Here is a 21,361-nt window from a genome sequence, read left to right on the forward strand (position 1 = left end):
GGTGTCCTAAAACTGTACTCTAATCCAGTCACCCCCCTGCAGTGCCGGCTCCCTAGTCATGTCCCCCTGTATCTGCTGGAGCAGCCCTAACCCCTCACCTGCCAGACCTTTCCATTACATAGAGGAAAATAGTAATAGGAACACCAGTAATTCAATGTGCATGACTGAGTGGTGACTGTATATTAAGATACTGTACGTTCTAAAAGTTTTACAGGTATTAACTCACAAAAGCCCAACAAGTTAGTTCCTAATATTACTCCCATCCTAACAGATATTAACATTGAGGCACAGAAGTTATTTGTCCAAAAACACACTGGTAGTGAGTAAGACTCTCCATTTGGGTTCAGATACAGTTTGTGGCTAAAGCATTGTGATATACATAGTGATCGATATTACTATGTGTATCAGTAACACTACTCTTCCAGGCTGTGAAGAGTTGAGGTAACTTTTGTGGGATATGTTCTAGCCACTGCACAGCTAGCACTGTTGTGTGGGAAAACTAGCTTCAAGAAACTACTTTGAAAAGCTTTAGGATTATCTATACAGAAGTTCACTTCTATCGACTTAAAATGGGCATGTCATCAGCAGCCAGCATAATGTTTCAAGTCACTGAAATCTCTCTTTTCCTTTTCAAGTTTTGCTCCAGACTACTACGACTGGGGACATCAAACAGCAAACAGCTTCCTGGCACAAGTAGGAACTTTACAACCAGACTCAATTCCGGATCCTGACAAACCAAGCCATGGGTAGCGTCAGTTAACAGTTTTATGGAAGATATGCCTCAGTTGAAACGTTTCAGAAAGACTAACTCAATGACAGCTGAATTTTTAGGGCACGTTTCCTTAAGAAATAGGACTTGAATTTGTTACAGGTTTCTGAGGGCTCCATAGGACTAAGCAATAATTTAGATTGATAAAACCTTATTTTAGTACTAAAAAGTGAGCCTGGTTGCCTATTCCGTGAGTATAATTTAAACTTTAAAAAATTCTGTACTTTTATAAAGATGTATTTTGTATAACTTAATGCTAAAATATACTAGGATTTTTTGAGAATATTATTGCAATATATGTCATAGTTTGCACAGACTTTTATGCATAATTCACTTTAAAAGTATACAGTATATAGTCTGATGAGTTTTTTTTGTTTGTTTTTTAAAAAGGCTTTTGGACTAAAGTATTCCTCAGACCCTTACCTCATCAGGTCACTAAGATTCTGTTAGACTCTAAGTATAGTTGCATCTAGGAAGCCAGTTGCAACTCAAGTGTTGAAATTTATAATGCAGCAGAATGTCAGCAGACTACACAGTAGGTAGTTGGTTCCTTACAGTGTTGAAAAGCACAGATGGTTGGTTCCTCAAAGTCTCCTAAATTTTGCCAAAATTTAATCCTCCTTTCAACAGGGTGCTGATGTACACACTTCAATGATAAGTTGATAACATTAAAAACATGGATAGAATTGACTTACACTATTAAACCTCCTTTCTGTATTCAGAGATTTTTGCAGTTTGTCAGCCCAGTGAATCTAATAGCCATTACCTCGAAACTTCAGTAAGACTGCACCTTTTCCCCACCTTACTGACCATTCGTGACTGAACAAAGTTCTTAAGAGGGGATGAATAACAGATATCCCTGCATCTTTGAGCCAGAACATCTATGTGGAATTCTAACAGTTTTAGTTTCCAACCATACTAAAATTATGCCCTTTCTTAAATAGCTCTGAAAGCAGCCTACTGGAAGCTGCTTGTTTAAAAAGGTATTAATAGTAGCATTGCAGTATTCTATAGCATGATGCCTGCCTCTTAAGTCATGGAAAAGGGCATGTTCCAGACAGCTACTTGTAAGTTGTCTTTCATCTAAGTGAAGCACAGGTCATAAAAATAGTTCCCCAACCGTACATGCCACTCTAAAGATCTCCAAGACTATATATATATATATATATATATGACCTGCAGGTATAAAACTGCCTATAATTAGAGGCTGTACATGGTTGTATCAGGGAGGTTAAGGTACTGAGGAAGTATTATTACCAAAGAGAAAGTACCATATTTTGGGACAGAGGGAGGGGCAGGTGAAAAGGAACTTAGTAAGTTCTGTCCTCATGGAGAAACCCATTTATGCTATCTTACTTCCCAGTTTGGCCTTCAGAAATAACTTATCTCTGGGCATTGACTTCATAGGGATCAAGTCTGCTTCTCTTACCCTGATGGTATTTAAAACCAGAATTTCGAGTTTTCAGTGGGTCACAACATGGTTCTTCTTGTGTATGGGATACCTTCACCCTGCATAATCACACTTCTTTGCTTTCCAATGTGGAAGAATTTGGGTCACGTATTTAAAATAGATACTGCCAGGGAAAACTCTACAGTGAAGCAAAATTTTCACTGATAATTCAGGTTGCCTTAAAATATTATAAGCTGTTATTCTAAATAGCTTTAAGAACACCCTACTTCTCATACTATTTTTGTTAATGATACTTAGAATTTAAAGGCAGCCTTAGAAAATGCTTAAAAATCCTCTAAGTCATGCTTTTGGGAAGTACTGCAGTTCTTCAGTATTAGGTCATTAAAGGGTAGATATATTTTTTAAAACATTACTAAAATCATTTAAGTCCTATATTCATCCTATGACATACAGATATTTTATTATTCTGTTGTTACTGGCAGGAAGATTGAAATACTCAGCATTAACTGATAGTCTGTTTTTTATGATTAAGCTGCTAGTATTATTTGAACTATTATTTTTATTGGAAAAGATAAAAATGTCCTAAGTGCCTGTTTTTCTCTTCCCTTTTAAAAGTAATGCTAAAGTACAATTGTAAACACATCTAGAATATAAAAAACTGTGATTGTAACAAACTCTCTCTCATAGTAAATGATCACTTTTACTCTGAAGTGTTGCACGTATGGTATTGGAAAGGAAAATTAAGTGTCCCTTAAATTTCTATTGACTTGTGCTGCCCAGTACACTAACAGCCTTGCTCCTAGGTGAAATACTAGAGGTCACGAGAAGACAAGAAATGGAGACTACTGGTTCTAAAATACCCAAACATCCTCTTGTTTTAAGGCAACATGATGAAATCACCCCCTCAACTCCCATAATGTGAAAGTTTAAGAATGGGGTAGAGGCCATATCACCAAAAGCTTTGTACCATCATTTAGCTAAGTCTGATTCAACACTAAAAGGCTGCATATGAATATTCTTGTGCATCCACTGGAAATATACACAATAGGATTAATTATGGAGTTAACTGTCTAAAGAATGCCAACTGGTTTGTGTACAGGCAGACCTTGGAGATTGCAGGTGTGGTTCCAAACCACTGCAGTAAAGCAAAATACTGCAGAAAAGTGAATCACAAATTTAGTTTCCCAGTGCATAAAAAATTAGGGATTTTCCTTGGAGGTCCAGTGGTTAGGGCTTTGCCACTGCAGTGGATGAGGGTTCATTCCCTGGTCGGGGAGCTAAGACTCCACATGCCGAGTAGCCAAAAAACCAAAACAAAAAACTGAAGCAATATTGTAACGAATTCAATAAATAACAATAGTCTACATTTTTTAAAAAATTACGTTTATACTTTTAAGTGTATAGTAGCATTATATAAAAAATAATGCACATACCTTAATTAAAAAATTTTACTGCTAAAAAATGTTAACCATGATCTGAATCTTCAGCAAGTCATAGTAGTAACAAAGATTGCTGATCACGTTACCATGACAATAATAATGAAAAATATTTGAAATATTGTGAGAATTACCAAAATGTGACACAGAGACACCAGTGCTGTTGGAAAAATGGCATCGGAAGACTTGAGCCCCATAGGGTTGCCACAGACCTTCAATTTGTAGAAAATGCAGTATCTGCAGTGCAGTAACATGAAGCACAGTAAAATGAGGTCTGCCTGTAGATGTCTTTCATTGACTTTTTTCCCTTTCTACAGTGAACCCATTTAATTGAGCTGATGATTAAAACATCCAGTGTGTTCACACAGAACTGTGGACTCTAAGAAGTTTTGATTCTGACAATATACACACATCAGTCACATTAGCTATGCCAGTTCTTTCCTGAATATGTCAGGCAGTGTTAATGACTATGCTGGCTAGTGTGTTTAGCAGATCAGGCACACTTGCTAATGTATCCTGAAATTTTCTCTCTACCAAAATCCAAAAGAACCGCTCTTTGTTGGCCTTGAACAATTAACCCCTATTTAAGAGGAAAGGAGTAAGAATTAGTAAATCCTAGAGCGTGAGAAGTACTCTGAGAAAAAGGTTCTCATTTACATTTACACAGTTAAGTATTACAAGAATATTGCTTTTACTTTTTGACAATAAAGATGAACTTGTATTAGAACTAAATGGGTCTAAATATTTGAAGCTGTCAAGATTTCCAAGAAACTTAAAAAAAAAAAAACTTGCTTTGCTTTAGTTACTGCATGATAAAATACAGACTAGCATAAGGCTGATCAAAGACACATCTAATATGTATTTCTAATTTTTATCCCATATAGGTGAGAATTTTGTTAATTAAAAGCATTGTTAACTGTGTAATATTACTTGACTTTTCATAGAGCAGATGGAGGAGCTTTTGGAAATGATCAAGCTAAATAGTGGAATTCTCAGACTACAAACAAACAGATTAAAGTAAGGAAACATTTAACATTTTTTTAAGGGACAGTGAGGGTAAGGAAGTGGAATTAAGTGTCTATTGAATACTTCAGTTCAGTTCAGTCGCTCAGTCGTGACCGACTCTTTGCGACCCCATGAATCAGAGCACGCCAGGCCTCCCTGTCCATCACCAACTCCCGGAGTTCACTCAAACTCATGTCCATCGAGTCGGTGATGCCATCCAGCCATCTCATCCTCTGTCGACCCCTTCTCCTCTCGCCCCCAATCCTTCCCAGCATCAGAGTCTTTTCCAGGGAGTCAAATCTTCGCATGAGGTGGCCAAAGTATTGGAGTTTCAGCTTTAGTATCAGTCCATTGAACACTTACTATGTGCTAAACCCTGGGCTTATTTGTGGGTCCAGTCAGCACAGTCCTTACATTAACCCTGCTCTTGGCCCTAAGCAGGCATGTATGAAGAGCCCTTACATCAGCTAATGTCGTCCATGTGCCCCCAACCTAGATTAACTGTGTGCATTCTCCATTCCCGTCACCCAGGTCCTCTGGGCCTGGGCACTGACAAGGGCTCATTCTGAGTGGGGTTCTGAGACTAAAACCCCTACTTGATAACCTGGCAGCCAGAGTCCTTAGGTGTAAGCCCACTGACTCAAGAGCTCCTAATGGTATCTGCCTGGTTTCTCTAAAGCTGGGTTCCTTCCCTCTGTCCCTTGACCTGTGGCTGGATCTCCCCTCTGTTTTCCTTGCCAGCATTCCTTCTTTAGCCTCCAATTCTGATCTGTTCTTTTGACAGGTCAGAGGCTGCCCTGCCATGCAGAATATTAGACTCTTCCATCTGTAGAACAGATTCTCCCTCTGAACTTTAAAAGCCCACTCCAGACTTCAGGTGAGCAGCCTGATCTCTTCAGCTAGATCTGTGACCTGTTTCTTTTTAGCCTGTATGACCTCCCAAATCAGTCTTTTTCTCCATTGGTTCCTGTCACTCTGACCCTTCTTGACTCTGACCCTCTATTTCCCATGAACCTTGCTAAGCTACAACAGTTCGTCCTGTCTCTTTGCACTCATAAGTATGCTTGAAAGGATTAATTGAAGTATAAACGGGGTACATTTAGCATAAACAGATGCTGTTTTACCAGCAGCTTTCAGTTTATGCCACTGTATATCCCTTGGTGCATTCACTAGCCCAGAGTCTGGGCTTCAGGCTTGCAGATTGAAAACCTGTCAAAAAGAACAGAACACTTACCCGTTTGGAGATATGGTCTGTGAAGGAAATCAGCATGGAAAACTTAGGTGAATGCGGACTCTGCCCTGACCAAGGGATGGTAGGTAGATTGTTTTAACTGATGTTAATCAATCTGTGACAAATTGATGGCGCTTTCAAGCAGACACTAAGATTCATCACACAGTTGTTCACTCAGTCGTGTCCGACTCTTTGCGACCCCATGGACTGCAGCACACCAGGCTTCCCTGTCCTTCACTGTCTCCCGGAGCTTGCTCAGATTCATGTCCATTGAGTCGGTGATGCCATCCAACCATCTCATCCTCTGGTGCCCCCTTCTCCTCCTGCCCTCAATCTCTCCCAACATCAGGATCTTTTCTAATGAGTTGGCTCTTCGCATCAGGTGGCCAAAGTATTGGAACTTCAGCTTCAGCATCAGTCCTTCCAGTGAATATTCAAGGGTGATTTCCTTTGGTATCAACTGGTTTGATCTCCTTGCTGTCCAAGGGGTTCTCCAGAGTCTTCTCTAGCACAATTAGAAAGCATCAGTTCTTCAGCACTCAGCCATCTTTATGGTCCAACTCTCACATCCACATACGACTACTGGAAGAACCACAGCTTTGTCTATACAAACCTCTGTCAGCAAAGTGATGTCTCTGCTTTTTAATATGCTAAGTTTGTCACAGCTTTTCTTCCAAGGAGCCAGTGTCTTAATTTCATGGCTGCAGTCACTGTCTGCAGTGATTTTGGCATTGAGGGTACCTTCTCCACTAGACAAGTTTCTATGTTACCTATTCCTCTTCTATTAAAATACAGTTGATTACTGCACATTATGAAGTTTAGTGGGGGCTGAGCCCCAGGGAGTCAAGTCCATGTATAACTTTACAATCAGCTCTCTGTATCTGTAGATCCAGCCAACCACTCATTAGGTAGTGCTGTAGCCCCTATGTATATTCTGAAGAGAACCCAAGTGTTTCCAAGTGGACTCATGCAGTTCCAACCCATGTTGTTCAAGGGTCAACTGTATTCTCTCTCTGGGTATATTCTTATTATAAACTAGATATAATGCAGTGAGGTTACAGAATTCTTAAGTTACCCGAAGGGATATTTGTTTTGTTCACTGCTATATAGCCGGCTCCTAGAAGAGCGAGTGAATACACAGATCCTGTTATTCTGAAAAGTTTTTGGGGTTTTTTAAGGTAACTTCTTACACTTGCATTTTTATCCACTGCATATAGATTTTATAAGTTTAATACTCATTTAAGGGCCCCTCCCTGTTTTTTCATGAATCTTTGACAGGTATCTAACTTTTGTACAAAGAATCCATAATAGAATAAAAAAGCAAGTAAGGATTGTACAGCAAGATCATTCTGAAGTCATTCGTAGAAGCTGAGTCTCAACTGCATGTTCTGTCTCTTTGTCGTTACCTGTTTGGGCACTGGCAAATAGAATACTGATGTGATTAACACAGCAGAGAGTAAAAAGTAGATTTTTTTATCAAGTGAAGTATAAAAAGGACAGGGACATATTGTGGTTAAAAGTGCAACCCTCCAAACACTTAAGATGGGCAGAGTTTTAGCATTCATATGTTAACTGATTTTTTTTTCTTTGAAGTGTTAATGGAACAAATAAGAACAACTTTAAAAAATTATTTTAAAGGGGTGTAGGGGGAGACTGAGGGGACCAATACAATAGCTATTAAAACCTAGGCCCTGAGTAATTAAAACAATGTGGAACAGGTACAGGAGTAACAGACCATGGAATAGAGAACCAAGAATTTTAGATATGATTACACATAGCATCTCAAACTAGTGAGGAAAAGATAAATGGTACTGGAATAACTGGGTAATCACCTGCAGGAAAAATAGGTTGGATACTTAATTTGCACTTTATACCAGGATACGCTCCAAAGAATCAAAATTTACATCTAAAAAAATAAAACTATGAATGTTCTAGAAGAACATATAGATGAACTATTGCTGTGAACAAGGCATTCTTAACTATCAAAGTCCAGAAGTCACTAAAAAAATCAAATTAGACTGCATAAAAATAAAAAAAAAATTCCATGACAAAACCACCATAAGCAAAGTCAGAAGATAGACAACAAATTGGTGGGGGAAAGTGTACAGCTTATTATAGACAGAGGATTAATAGAGGGGTGTGCATGCTCAGTAGTGTTCAACTCTTTGCGACCCCATGGACTACAGCCCACCAGACTCCTCTGTCCATGAGATTTCCCAGGAAAGAATACTGAAATGGGTTGCCATTTCCTTCTGCAGCAGATCTTCCTAACCCAGGGATTAAACTCACATCTCCTTGCATTGGCAGGTGGATTCCTTACCACTGAGCCACTTGGGAAGCCCCCAGAGGATTAATATCCCTGACAAATAAAACACTTCTAGAAACTGATAAGATCAATAGTGAAGTAGAAAAATGGGAAAAAGATACAAACACAAAAGGAAATTATACAGATAAATAAACCTTAAACAAATGATAGTAAGCCTTACCTGTGATAAGGAAAAAACTAAAACACACTGATATATAATTTTGCATCTTATCGGGATAGCAAAAATCCAACATTTTAATAATACTCATGTTGGTCAGGTTGTGGGCAAGCAGGCATTGTTTTAAATTGCACACGAGTGTCGTAACCATCTCCTGTGGAGGGCATATACTAATATCTTTCACAATTACAAATACACATGGTCTTTGACCTAAAAATTCCATTTGCAAGAATTTAGACTACAAGTACATATTTACATATGTGTAAAATGATATATAGAGAATGTCTGGAAACAATTCAAATGCCCATTAATAGAAGACTGGCTAACTAAACAACTGTACATTCATATGTGAAGTGTGAAAGTCGCTCAGTCATGTCCAACTCTTTGTGACTATATCGTCCATGGGATTCTCCAGGCCAGAATACTGGAGTGGGTAGCCTTTTCCTTCTCCAGGGGATCTTCCCAACCCAGGGATCGAACCTAGGTCTCCCGCATTGCAGGTGGATTCTTTACCAGCTGAGCCAGAAGGGAAGACCAAGAATACTGGAGTGGGTAGCCTGTCCCTTCTCCAGCAGATCTTCCTGACCCTGGAATCAAACCAGGGTTTCCTGCATTGCAGGCGGATTCTTTACCAACTGAGCTATGAGGGAAGCCCTGTACATTCATATAATGAAATACTAAGCAGTTACCTTAAAAAAGAGTGATTATCTATTGACATGGGAAGACTGCCAAGAAAAACTAAGTGAAAAAAGCAAACAGTATATATATGCCAGTAAGGAGATCAATCCTGGATGTTCACTGGAGGGACTGATGCTAAAGCTGAAACTGCAATACTTTGGCCACCTCATGCGATGAGTTGACTCACTGGAAAAGACTCTGATGCTGGGAAAGGTTGGGGGCGGGAGGAGAAGGGGACGACGGAGAATGAGATGGCTGGATGGCATCACCGACTCTGTGGACATGAGTTTGGGTGAACTCCGGGAGTTGATGATGGACAGGGAGGCCTGGCGTGCTGTGATTCATGGGGTTGCGGAGAGTCGGACATGACTGAGCGACTGAACTGAACTGAACTGAACTGATATATATACCACCACTCTTTGGGTAAAAGTGAGGGAAAAAAATGAGACTTTCCATTTGTATTTGTTTGTATATGCCTTAAAAATGTATAGGTGGAAATATAAGAAACCAAGAATGAGGTTATTTGTGGTAAGGGCGGGGGAAGGAGGTGCAGTATGGAAAGTCAGGCCAAAGACAGAAAGAAGACGTTCCACTGTATAGCTTTTATATTTTTTGGTTTTGGAATTATGTGAATGTTTTAGTTATTCAAAAAATTAAAACATATTTAAAAAGCTTTATGAGATTCAGTACAAGTCAAAAGATACTAAAAGCTCCCCAAGTTTTAGTTGATTGGTAATAAGCCAGTTTCTAAAATAACACAAATATACCACATTCTGAGCAGAGGCACCAGAGTAAGAATTTCTAGTTTCAAGTTCTAGTCCTACAACCTAGAATGTGACTGTGGACAAATTACTTAGCCTCTCTTCTCCTCAGCTTTCTGATTTAAAAATAGAGAAGTAATTGTACCTACCTGCTAGTGCTCCTGAGAAGATAAATAACCCATGCAAAGGGCTTCAACAGTGGCTGCCAATGCTTGCAATTATGATTTTAAAAAGGAAACAACCACAGACTACTTATTTTCTCCCTTCTCTACCAATTATAACCAAATTTTCATCTCATAAAAGGAAACATTTAAAAGGGGTTTAAAAAAAAACAGGATAGGAAGATTGCAGAAACATTTACTTTAATTCACATTTTCTGTAATCTTGTGGGTACAACAGCAAATCATTTGGGATTCTGTTCAAAATCAAAGCTGCATCTGTAGATGTTACTTCAAATAGAATACACATGAACCTGCTATGTGTCTGTGTTGTTTTTGTTTAACCAAATAATTTCCATGATACCATGCACCCAGTCTGTGTATTTTGGTGAATAGCTATGGTTTCTGCAGGTACTTCAGTTTGCAAAACTGCTGGGAGGCTGTGAACTGTTCCCAAATTTCCAGATGAAGGCAATGCTGATGGAGATCAAAATAGCTGTCCTTGCTTATATACAGTGGCACCTAGGTAAAGTTGGAGAATATGGCACAGTGTTTCATAGACAGAGATTACAAGTATTGAACAATTCACAACATTAAAGTGTCAAAATAAAACGTTTGACTTATCAAATTTCAAAACTGTAAAAAGCCATTCTAATATTCTGTCTGATCTTCCTCGTAATCTAAGAATCAACACAAGAGAAACATTTAAGTTTATCAGTATTTAATACAGAGTATTTCTAATTTACACAGATGTCACTTAAGGGAAAAAAAAAAACTCACGCTATTGAAGGAAGGAATATGTTCCTTCTCTTCATTTTCCTTACTTTATCAGCTGGTACAATCATTTCTGTCAAGTTATATTATCAAGTGCTGGACTTTTAAATCAGGTGATGAGATAAAGACAAAATGCCAAGAGGTACTGCCAGCCAAGCATTGTCACAATGCAGTCGGTACTCTAATATCACTTTACAATAAAAAGTAGGAGTTGGAAAAAAGTTTATATCACAGGGATCATAAAACATCACCAGGCTCACAAAACAGAGATTTCTATCACATATTTAAGAAATACACACATACACAAAAATGTAGGTTCCCCCCACAATCTCATTTATGATAAAGTTAATCAAATAGATTTCAGCTTAAGACTACTTCATTTATTTTCTTGATAGTGAAAGATTTGATAAAACCTTTAAAAGAATTTTTTACCCTAACTAGACCTTTTAATACCTAGAACTCACTCTAAGACACAATTTTAACTAAACTTGAAACAAATCACAGTAAAGAAAACAAATGGAAATGACCAAAGATTTTTTCCAGGAAATAGAACTTAAATAACAGCCTTTATCTTTAACTGGGAGAAGGGTGAAGTAACACTACCAAAAGATTTTTAAACTTACAGTAATAATAGACAAAGTGCAAAACATTCACATTTTCTTAGACTTTGAAAAACACTAAGAATAATTCTTATTAATTTACCAGCAAGATTACCTAGATATTCAACTTTTTAGACAAATTTACCTTAAGATCCCCCTTTCCCACCAGACAGTACTTGTATCCCTAAAAATGAAAAGAAAAAGTGGAGGCTCCAACCAAATCAGTCTGTTTTATTCAACAAAAATATACCACCACCATCAACAACATGAAAACTCCAGGTCTACAAGGGTTAGAAATTGGGTAAGAAAATAACTAGTGAGCTCTTACTCCCCCTCAACCATATCCCTCCAAGGGATAGCTACATATTTTTAAAGAGGGGATGAACCAACTAAGTACAATTTAAAACATGCCACTAAACCATCAATGAAGACATTTCAGACTTTGGCAGGATAAGATGTGGATTTAAGAGCACTTATTTACTTCATAAAAGACTGATACCCGCATTACTTCTACACAGATGCAACCTTCCAAATTAATTACATTATATATACACTAACACCCTTAACAATAATCAATATTTTAAATATTAAAGATATTTAAATCCCAGGTTTAGAAAATGACAGTTTAGGACTTATAAAGTCATCTGTTGGTACAAGTTGCAAGTTCATTTATATACAAAGAACTAAAAAAGAAAAAGTAGGGAAAAAGGAAGCTTACAGAAGTATGAACTAATTATTTAAATACCAAAGAAAATCAGGTTGAGAGAGGATTGCATAGACTGTATTCAAAAATAAAATCCTTTAAAAACGCTTACTTTAAAATAGTAAGTTTTGTGTATATAATATTTCCAACTGGTGTTATAAATCCATATAATCCCATTCAAATTTTATCAATATGGAAACTGTTAATTATTTATGCCATTTTTGTTTTCTTAAAGAAAAATTTCTAAAGTTGGAGCAGGGGCAAAGAGACACAAAACCAATAGAAACAGTTTTCTAGGTTCTCAGTAAAGAATCCTCTTGAGCCAGCCCACTGCAGGCACAGGAAATCTGGATGGGTAGCGTAAGGGACAGCACTTATTCACCTTTGCTGAAGGTATTTATTCACCTTTAGACCAAAACAGAACAGCAACAACAACAGCAAGGAAAAATCTTAAAACCAATGAAATTGAAGTCTTGGGGATTCTTAAGTAACTACTGTAATTATACACTGAAAGGGTCATTCGTCACGCAGACACTTCCATATGATAGACGGTGACACACCGAGCTAGGCAAGGTTAAATACATTTAAAAATCATTGACAAATTTTGTTACTGATACCGGCCCTAAGTATCAGTTGCTCTCTAGCTCTCCTTTTCCATAACAGACTGTTAACAGTGTTACTTGGATGGAGACATAGACATTTTTAAGTTTGACTACTGGAAATAAAGAACAGAATAAACACAAAGCCAATTCTTTGTGAATATTCTGCTGTTCAGAATATATTCAACAGATGGTAACACATGGAATTAAACACAGAATTAGTATAACTTACATGTTTTAAAAGTATATACTTCATTTATAAATATCTCTAGTTGATAATCTATTAAGAAGCATAAATATTCAAGTGAACATTTGAATTTTCTCTTTAAGAGCTCAGAATTCTTAAAGTCTGATTAGTCTCCTTTTGCTGAAATGTCCAAGACTAAAAAGGCTTCACACAGTCACTTTATGTCTCTAATTAGACATATAAAAGCCTCTATTACCTACTGTGTTGTAATAAAACTTTGAAATTCTGTAACTCTCTTATACTTGTAGAAAGCCTGTTACAAGAGGGAAAAAAAAAGCATATTAGTACAGCTAATATGATGTGTACACATTTCATATTATTGATGCTGTCATATGGACTATAATTTGAAAGCAAATTGAAAATAATGTAAACAACACTGAACAATGAAGCTTCCATTTTTTAAAGCATATGCTATAATTATTAAAGACTGGCAAAACAGAGCTGTAGTTTGTTACTTTCGATTTAGAAGGGGCAAAGTTATTTCCTATTAGCAATAAATTCTAGATCAATGATGGGAACAGTGATATGATAATTAATTACAATAAAGAATCTCAAATCATTTACATTTGGCTGTAAAAATTCATTTTGCACACTCCTCTGTAAATGTCTAATTCTTTCTTATTGCTCCCCAAACACAGATTTGTTTTAACACAAACACTGATCTGTTTTAACACAAAAGTACAGATTCTGTTTATCTGTCTCCTGTTGAATCCCTATTCCCTCCAGCCACTCATATTTATTTGTTGTTGTTAGTCACTTATTCATGTCCAACTTTTAGATCCCATAAACTGTAATCCACCAGGCTCCTCTGTCCGTGGAATTTCCCAGGCAAAGAATACTGGAGTGGGTTGCCATTTCCTTCCCCAGGAACCCATATTTATAGTGTTCAATAAGTAATTACTGGCTGACTGAATGAATGAATAAAATACTTCTGAGCCCAAACTCAGAAGTAAAACTCTGAAATGGGAATCATTAAAAAAGAAATTCTATAAGCTCAATTATCCTTATGTACAATTCAGGTTTATACAATAAAAATCTAACATTTTTCTTTCTGTAACTTAAGATGATATAGAATATAGTACTGAGCCTTTATTTTTATTTTGAGCGCCTTTAAGTACATAATAAGTAATAACTTTTCTTATATTGAGATCTTAAGGTATGGTACGCAATGTTCTGAACCCATCACACATGTAACCTCAGTTCAGTTCAGTTCATTTCAGTCGCTCAGTCGTGTCCGACTCTCCGCAACCCCATGAATCACAGCACGCCAGTCCTCCCTGTCCATCACCAACTCCTGGAGTTCACTCAAACTCATGTCCACAGAGTCGGTGATGCCATCCAGCCGTCTCATTCTCTGTCGTCCCCTTCTCCTCCCGCCCCCAACCTTTCCGAGCATCGGGTCTTTTCCAGTGAGTCAACTTGTCGCATGAGGTGGCCAAAGTATTGCAGTTTCAGCTTTAGCATCAGTCCTTCCAATGAACACCCAGGATTGATCTCCTTTAGAATGGACTGGTTGGATCTCCTTGCAGTACAAGGGACTTGAGAGTCCAACCAGTCCATTCTAAAGGAGATCAATCCTGGGTGTTCATTGGATTAGTTGTAAACAAAACAAAACAAAAAACTCTACAAAGTAGATAAAACTAATCCTGATTTTACATTTTAAGAACACTAGAACAACAGACTGGTTCCAAATAGGAAAAGGAGTATGTTAAGGCTGTATATTGTCACCCTGCTTATTTAACTTCTATGCAGAGTACATCATGAGGAACGCTGGGCTGGAAGAAGCACAAGCTGGAATCAAGATTGCCAGGAGAAATATCAATAACCTCAGATATGCAGATGACACCACCCTTATGGCAGAAAGTGAAGAGGAACTAAAGAGTCTCCTGATGAAAGTGAAAGAGGAGAGTGGAAAAAGTTGGCTTGAAGCTCAACATTCAGAAAACTAAGATCATAGCATCTGATCCCATCACTTCATGGGAAATAGATGGGGAAACAGTGGAAACAGTGTCAGACTTTATTTTTTTCGGCTCCAAAATCACTGTGGATGCTAATTGTAGCCATGAAATTAAAAGACGCTTACTCCTTGGAAGTAAAGTTATGACCAACCTAGACAGCATATTAAAAAGCAGAGACATTACTTTGCCAACAAAGGTCTGTCTAGTCAAGGCTATGGTTTTTCCAGTGGTCATGTATGGATGTGAGAGTTGGACTGTGAAGAAAGCTGATCGCCGAAGAATTGATGCTTTTGAACTGTGGTGTTGGAGAAGACTCTTGAGAGTCCCTTGGACTGCAAGGAGATCCAACCAGTCCATCCTAAAGGAGATCACTCCTGGGTGTTCATTGGAAGGACTGATGCTAAAGCTGAAACTCAAATACTCTGGCCACCTCATGCGACGAGTTGACTCACTGGAAAAGACTGATGCTGGGAGGGATTGTGGACAGGAGGAGAAGGGGACAACAGAGAATGAGATGGCTGGATGGCATCACCGACTCGATGGACAAGAGTTTGAGTGAACTCCGGGAGTTGGTGATGGACAGGGAGGCCTGGCGTGCTGTGATTCATGGGGTCGCAAAGAGTCAGACACAACTGAGCGACTGAATGGAACTAAACTGAACTGATGCAAGCTAAGTTGCTTCCTTTGTGTCGGACTCTTTGCGACCCTATGAACCATAGCCCACCAGGCTCTTCTGTCCAAGGAATTCTCCAGGCAAGAACACTGGAGTGAGTTCCCATGCCCTCCTCCAGGGGATCTTCCCGACCTAGGGCTCAAATCCACGTCTCTTAGTTCTCCTGCATTGGCAGGCAGGTTCTTTACCACTATTGCCACCTGGGATGCCCATTTAGGAACCCTGAGGCTTAAATAAATCAAGTAATTTTCTCAGGGCCACTCAGCTAGTGGGTAGGATTCTAACCAGCTCATCAGATCTCAGGACCATACGGCCTCTCAAAAAAATCAATGTTCTCTATGGTCTCAAAACATTTTCTTTATACTCTTACAAGCTGTAGATGAACAAAAAATGAATTCTTACTCAAATCCTCAGACTATTAGAGAAGTGAAAGTGTTTATTAGGAGAAAATATGATTATTAAGCAAAATAAATGTATAAAATCATATTGTGTACCTCAAAGTACTCATTAAAAAAAAAAAAACTAGCAAAATACATATGAAGATTCGGTAGAAACCAAGGCCCTTAACTAAAGAAAAGAGAGCTCAGTAAAGAGCAGCAGTTGAAAAAAGTATGCTCAAAGTCTGATTTAGATACAAAAATGGAGAGTATCAGAAAACTCAAGGCTTTATACAAGCTGACATTTTACCAGGAGAGTGCAGACTCAGCAGCACTGTGTGGGACCTGAGTCTCTGTGAAGATGCATCTGAGAGCTCACATGTTATGACACAGGAGAGAGTGCCCACACTCCCTGTTACTATTCTCAGACAGACACTGCGTGGCTACATCGATCTACTGCTTCACTGGTACTTTCAGAGGGACACTAAAATATGCTGTAAGACTCAACAGGTTATTAATCCCTTATCCATTTGTACCCAGGAAAATAAACCATTTGATAGAAATGCTGAAACTATCAAAAACTCACTGCTAGTGTAGGAAAGACATTTGCAGAGTATTCAAGATACAGAAAGCACATTTCCCAGCATTCTGTGGCCAGAACCAAAAACAGCGCTCATTGTATGTCTCTGCCCACTAGCATCGTGGACAAAGCAATGCTGCGCTGGGCGCCCTAGCTGAGGTAGAACTTATTATATGGGTTGTTAGACCAAGAAAACACCCAGCTCACTTAAGAACGAGTGCACAAACTCCCCCAAGTATAACACAATAATTGTGTGGTTAGTGCAGCCAAAATCATTTACTATATAAATGAACTGATAGGTGGAAGATACAATGAACAGATCTGATTAACAATTATTAAGCGTAACTGTAATATTTTTAAAGGAAAAAAATAAGAAATGTATAGAATATATGAGGGAAACAACTTGACCAAGAGAAAAAAGAATGGCTAAATTTTGGTATGTCCATGTAACAGAATATTGGCTTATATTAAAAAGTGTTTATGTATTTGAAAATTGCTAAAAGAGTAAATCTCAGAAGTTCTCATCATAAGAAAAAAATTCTGTAATTTTATGTATAAAGTGAAGTGAAGTCGCTCAGTCATGTCCGACTCTTTGCAACCCCGTGGACTGTAGCCCACCAGGCTCCTCCGTCCATGGGATTCTCCAGGCGAGAATACTGGAGTGGGTTGCCATTTCCTTCTCCAGGGGATCTTCCTGACCTAGGGATCAAACCCAGGTCTCCTGCATTGCAGGCAGATGCTTTAACCTCTGAGCCACCAGGGAAGCCCCTGGTGTATGTATGTGTATGTATGTATTATATATGGTGATGGATGTTAAGTAGGCTTATTGTGGTGATCATTTTGCAATATATACCAATACCGAATCATTATGTTACACACCTGAAACTAATATAATGCTGTATATATCAAATATACCCTAAGGAAAAAAATAATGCTTATGAAAAAATAATATTGGGAAATGATCACAACGTAATGCCAAGTAAAGAAGGATAAGAAAGTATACAAAATGTGTAAGTAGTGAGATAATACACATTAAAAATACAACAACTGTTGAAATAGTCCTAAGTGGTAGGCATATGGATGATTTTTACATTTATTTACTAAATTATACTCTCACATGTTTTTCTAAGTTTTCTATAATGACCCTGAATTATTTTAATAATTAAGGGGAGACAAAGATGAATATTTTACAAGAGCTTTAAAAAGCAGATGGCTGTTATTTGTTTTTGGGGGATAAGGGTGATTAAATTAGGCTGTTCCTTATGTGTGTAACCATCCCACCCTGAGTATCATAACCCATAAGAAAAGAAAGGTTTCTTATATCGAGTCTAGTCATAAAAAAAATGAGACAGATTTTTAAGTACTGAACATATTAGAGCACTAAACATCCAGTGGTGTTTGTAAATTTCCATCACCACCACCCCTACTGCCATGGACTTCAGAGAGCATCTTGTAATTTAAAAAGTGTCACATGGAACCTCATTTTATCTTCATTTAACTCCATGGGAAAGATTTTTACTTATCTTCATGGTACAGAGAAAGGAAACAAACTGGAAGAAAGGAATGATGTACCTGACCTCATGCTGCCAGTAAATGGCAGGGCCATGATTCCAGAACGCTAATATCTGACTCTGAGTCCAGTACTCTCTAGAGAACAATAAAAGGTTAAACAGCCTCTGTGGAAAATTCTGAAAGAGATGGGAATACCAGACCAGCTGACCTGCTTCCTGAGAAACCTGTATGCAGGTCAAGAAGCAACAGTTAGAACTGGACATGGAACAACAGACTGGTTCCAAATAGAGAAAGGAGTACATCAAGGCTGTATATTGTCACCCTGCTTATTTAACTTATATGCAGAGTACATCATGAGAAATGCTGGGCTGGATGAAGCACAGGCTGGAATCAAGATTGCAGGGAGAAATATCAATAACCTCAGATACTCAGATGACACCACCCTTATGGCAGAAAGTGAAAAAGAACTAAAGAGCCTCTTGATGAAAGAGAAAAAGGAGAGTGAAAAAGCTGGCTTAAAACTCAGCATTCAGAAAACGAAGATCATGGCATCCGGTCCCATCACTTCATGGCAAATAGATGGAGAAACAATGGAAACAGTGACAGACTTTATTTTGGGGGGCACCAAAAATCTCTGGAGATGGTGACTGCAGCCATGAAATTAAAAGATGCCTGCTCCTTGGAAGAAAAGCTATGACCAACCTAGACAGCATATTAAAAAGCAGAGACACTACTTTGCAGACAAAGGTCCTTCTAGTCAAAGCTATGGCTTTTCCAGTAGTCATGTACGGATGTGAGAGTTGAACTATAAAGAAAGCTGAGCGCCAAAGAATTGATGCTTTTGAACTGTGGTGTTGGAGAAGACTCTTGAGAGTCCCTTGGACAGCAAGGAGATCAAACCAGTCAATCCTAAAGGAGATCAATCCTGAATATGCATTGGAAGGACTGATGCTGAAGCTGAAACTCCAATACTTGGGCCACCTGATGTGAAGAACTGACTCACTGGAAAAGACCCTGATGCTGGAAAAGATTGAAGGCGAGAGGAGAAGGGGATGACAGAGGATGAGATGGTTGGCTGGCATCACCAACTCAATGGACATGAGTTTGAGTAAGCTCTGGGAGTTGGTGATGGACAGGAAAGCCTGGCTGCTGCAGTCCATGGGGTACCAAAGAGTCAGACACGACTGAGCGACTGAATTGAACTAAGCTGTAACTGAAGCTGGAAGAGCTGCATTTGTGAATATTCCTTATGATACTGAGAGAAATTCTGAGGAAGTTGATATCTGGTTCTTTCTCAATTTAATTTTATTTAGATTTAAATATATTTAAAGAGGCAGATTCACAGCTACAGAGAACTAGTGATGACCAGTGGGGGAGAGGAAAGGGAAAGGGACAATATAGGGGTAACAAGTTAAAGGTACAAACCTAAAATAAACTACAAGGCTACACTGTACAACAGGAGCACAGCCAACATTTCATAGTAACTATAAATGGAGCTGTTGTGTGTTGTTGTTGTTTAGTCACTAAGTCATGTCTGTCTCTTGCAACCCACGGACTGTAGCCCACCAGGCTACTCTGTCCATGGAATTTTCCAGGCAAGAATACTGGACTGGATTGCAATTTCCTTCTCCAGGGAATCTCCCTGACCTAGGCATCGAATGCAGGTTTCCTCCTCGAAGGAGGACTCTTTTACCATTTGAGCCACCAGGGAAGCCCATGAGAAGAGTTCTCACCTTCCAAAAGCATTTAAAAGAGCAACTATTTCCTGTCGAGTGAGTTGGAAGCCTTTAGATGGGCTGTTCTCTGGAAGCTTTTGGATTTCTTTTTCAGAGAATAATATCTTCAGGGCAGTTCCTAAACCCTGAGTCTAAAGAAAATAGTGATAAATTTGCAATTAAATTCACATAATAATAATTGCTATAAAAGTTTAAAGAAACATTCAGTCATTGTGATGAGAAGGCAGGAAATTCAAAAGAACTGAACTTTTCACCAAAATGTTCAACTATGCAAAATATAGTTTTACTTCTCACAGATTATGCATATGATAAATTTATCAAAGCTGTTAAGGAAACCTGAAAAGTTTAACAACTTTTGGATACACATCATACTATTCCAAATTACGAAAATGCCATTTTTTTAACCATATTAGGATTAAAAGTGTTCAATATGTAACCTTGAAAGCATTCTTTCTAGCCCCTAGCAATTCAAAACTTAGAAATCATTGTAAGTTCCTAATGATACCTATACTTAATAATTTCTCAATTATTAGCACTAGAGAAAAAGAAAAATCTGATTTCAGTGTAGTCACCATTAAAAAATATTCCATCTCCTGACTTTCTATGACTTACTATCATCTTTGTAAAAAGATGATAGAAAATATCACACAAGCCTTTTTACACTGAAATATATAGGGAAATGGGCCTGCTGTGCAGACTCTCCTATTTTGTGACTAGGGGACCTCCTTCTGATCACTGATGCCAAGTCAGTGATTAAAATGTGATAATTAAAAAAGAAGACAATGAACACTAATTTGAAAAGATACATGAAAAAAATGTGATAATTAAGTTTTTTATATGATTATATTTTACCTTCTAAATAGGTATGTAAAATACCAATACAATCTATTTATAATCACCCAACTTGCGAAATGAGATCTGATATTGTACCAACAGAAACAGATATAATAAAACCAAAATCATTAACCTAGAAAAACAGAAAAAACAACCTTACACACATACATATTACACACTAATTTTTTCCATAAATAAAATAGCAAAACCACACTTTGGAACTCTAATTCAATGAACAATGAGGACATTTTAACAAAAATTTCCAACTTCTCAGTGCAGAAATTTAAGGTTAGTAATAGTTTCAGAATAGAAAACAACACACAAACCTGTAACTTCCCCCATAATCTGCATTTGTCACATCCCACGCAGTCCATTATACGGGAGATATTCTTAAAATGTAACCGGAATTCCTCCTAATGTACAGAAAATATTTTCATTCTAATTAGACATTAAAAATTAAACTACATTTGTCTGAATTCTAAAAACACTTTGAAGCTTATTAATGAATGAGCTGTGTTTTTCAACAATGAAGAAAATCATCTGCATTTGTACAGCATAGCATGCATGTGAAATAGCTAACATTAATAGTATTTTATAAAATTCACTCCACATATTAATTCAACCAATTTTTTAATGAGAGGCTACTCCATGCAAAGCACCAACATATCCACTGTGGGGGACACAAGAGTAAATCATGCATGGTTTTTCCTCTGAAGGAGAGTAACTGCTGCTTCCATTTGATATCTGCATACAACCAGTGGCAAATACATGTCTATATTACGTTTTATTTTGGATGCACTGCTTTGCGTAAGTGTAAATCAGAAAGCTAGTTCTGGA

At 37.9% G+C, this 21,361-nt stretch overlaps 2 protein-coding genes across 3 annotated transcripts in view; one reads left to right on the forward strand and one right to left on the reverse strand.

The window, feature by feature from the left end:
- GPR137B (G protein-coupled receptor 137B) overlaps positions 1-1,127 on the forward strand; it is a 53,779-nt gene extending 52,652 nt beyond the window's left edge. The window contains exon 7 of the mRNA XM_055425760.2: positions 636-1,127. Within this exon, the coding sequence (XP_055281735.2) occupies positions 636-750 (115 nt within the window). The 3' untranslated portion in view covers positions 751-1,127. The remainder of the gene's footprint in view (positions 1-635) is intronic.
- Positions 1,128-10,119: 8,992 nt separating this feature from the next.
- The window catches only part of ERO1B (endoplasmic reticulum oxidoreductase 1 beta), a 68,309-nt gene continuing 57,067 nt past the window's right edge, over positions 10,120-21,361 (reverse strand). Inside the window, exons 14-18 of one of the 2 annotated variants that reach the window (XM_055425758.2) lie at positions 20,851-20,937; positions 19,688-19,821; positions 13,051-13,107; positions 11,451-11,489; positions 10,120-10,454 (exon numbers count right to left, since the gene is read on the reverse strand). In XM_055425758.2, coding sequence (XP_055281733.1) covers positions 10,439-10,454; positions 11,451-11,489; positions 13,051-13,107; positions 19,688-19,821; positions 20,851-20,937 — 333 coding nt within the window. In that variant the 3' untranslated portion in view covers positions 10,120-10,438. Of the gene's footprint in view, positions 13,108-19,687; positions 19,822-20,850; positions 20,938-21,361 lie in introns of both variants that reach the window. The other variant, XM_088841871.1, reaches the window with a different exon arrangement.

Source organism: Moschus berezovskii, chromosome 12 (genome assembly GCF_049115385.1).
Source record: "Moschus berezovskii isolate FMDL1 chromosome 12, NW_MosBer_1.0, whole genome shotgun sequence".
Taxonomy (NCBI): domain Eukaryota; kingdom Metazoa; phylum Chordata; class Mammalia; order Artiodactyla; family Moschidae; genus Moschus; species Moschus berezovskii.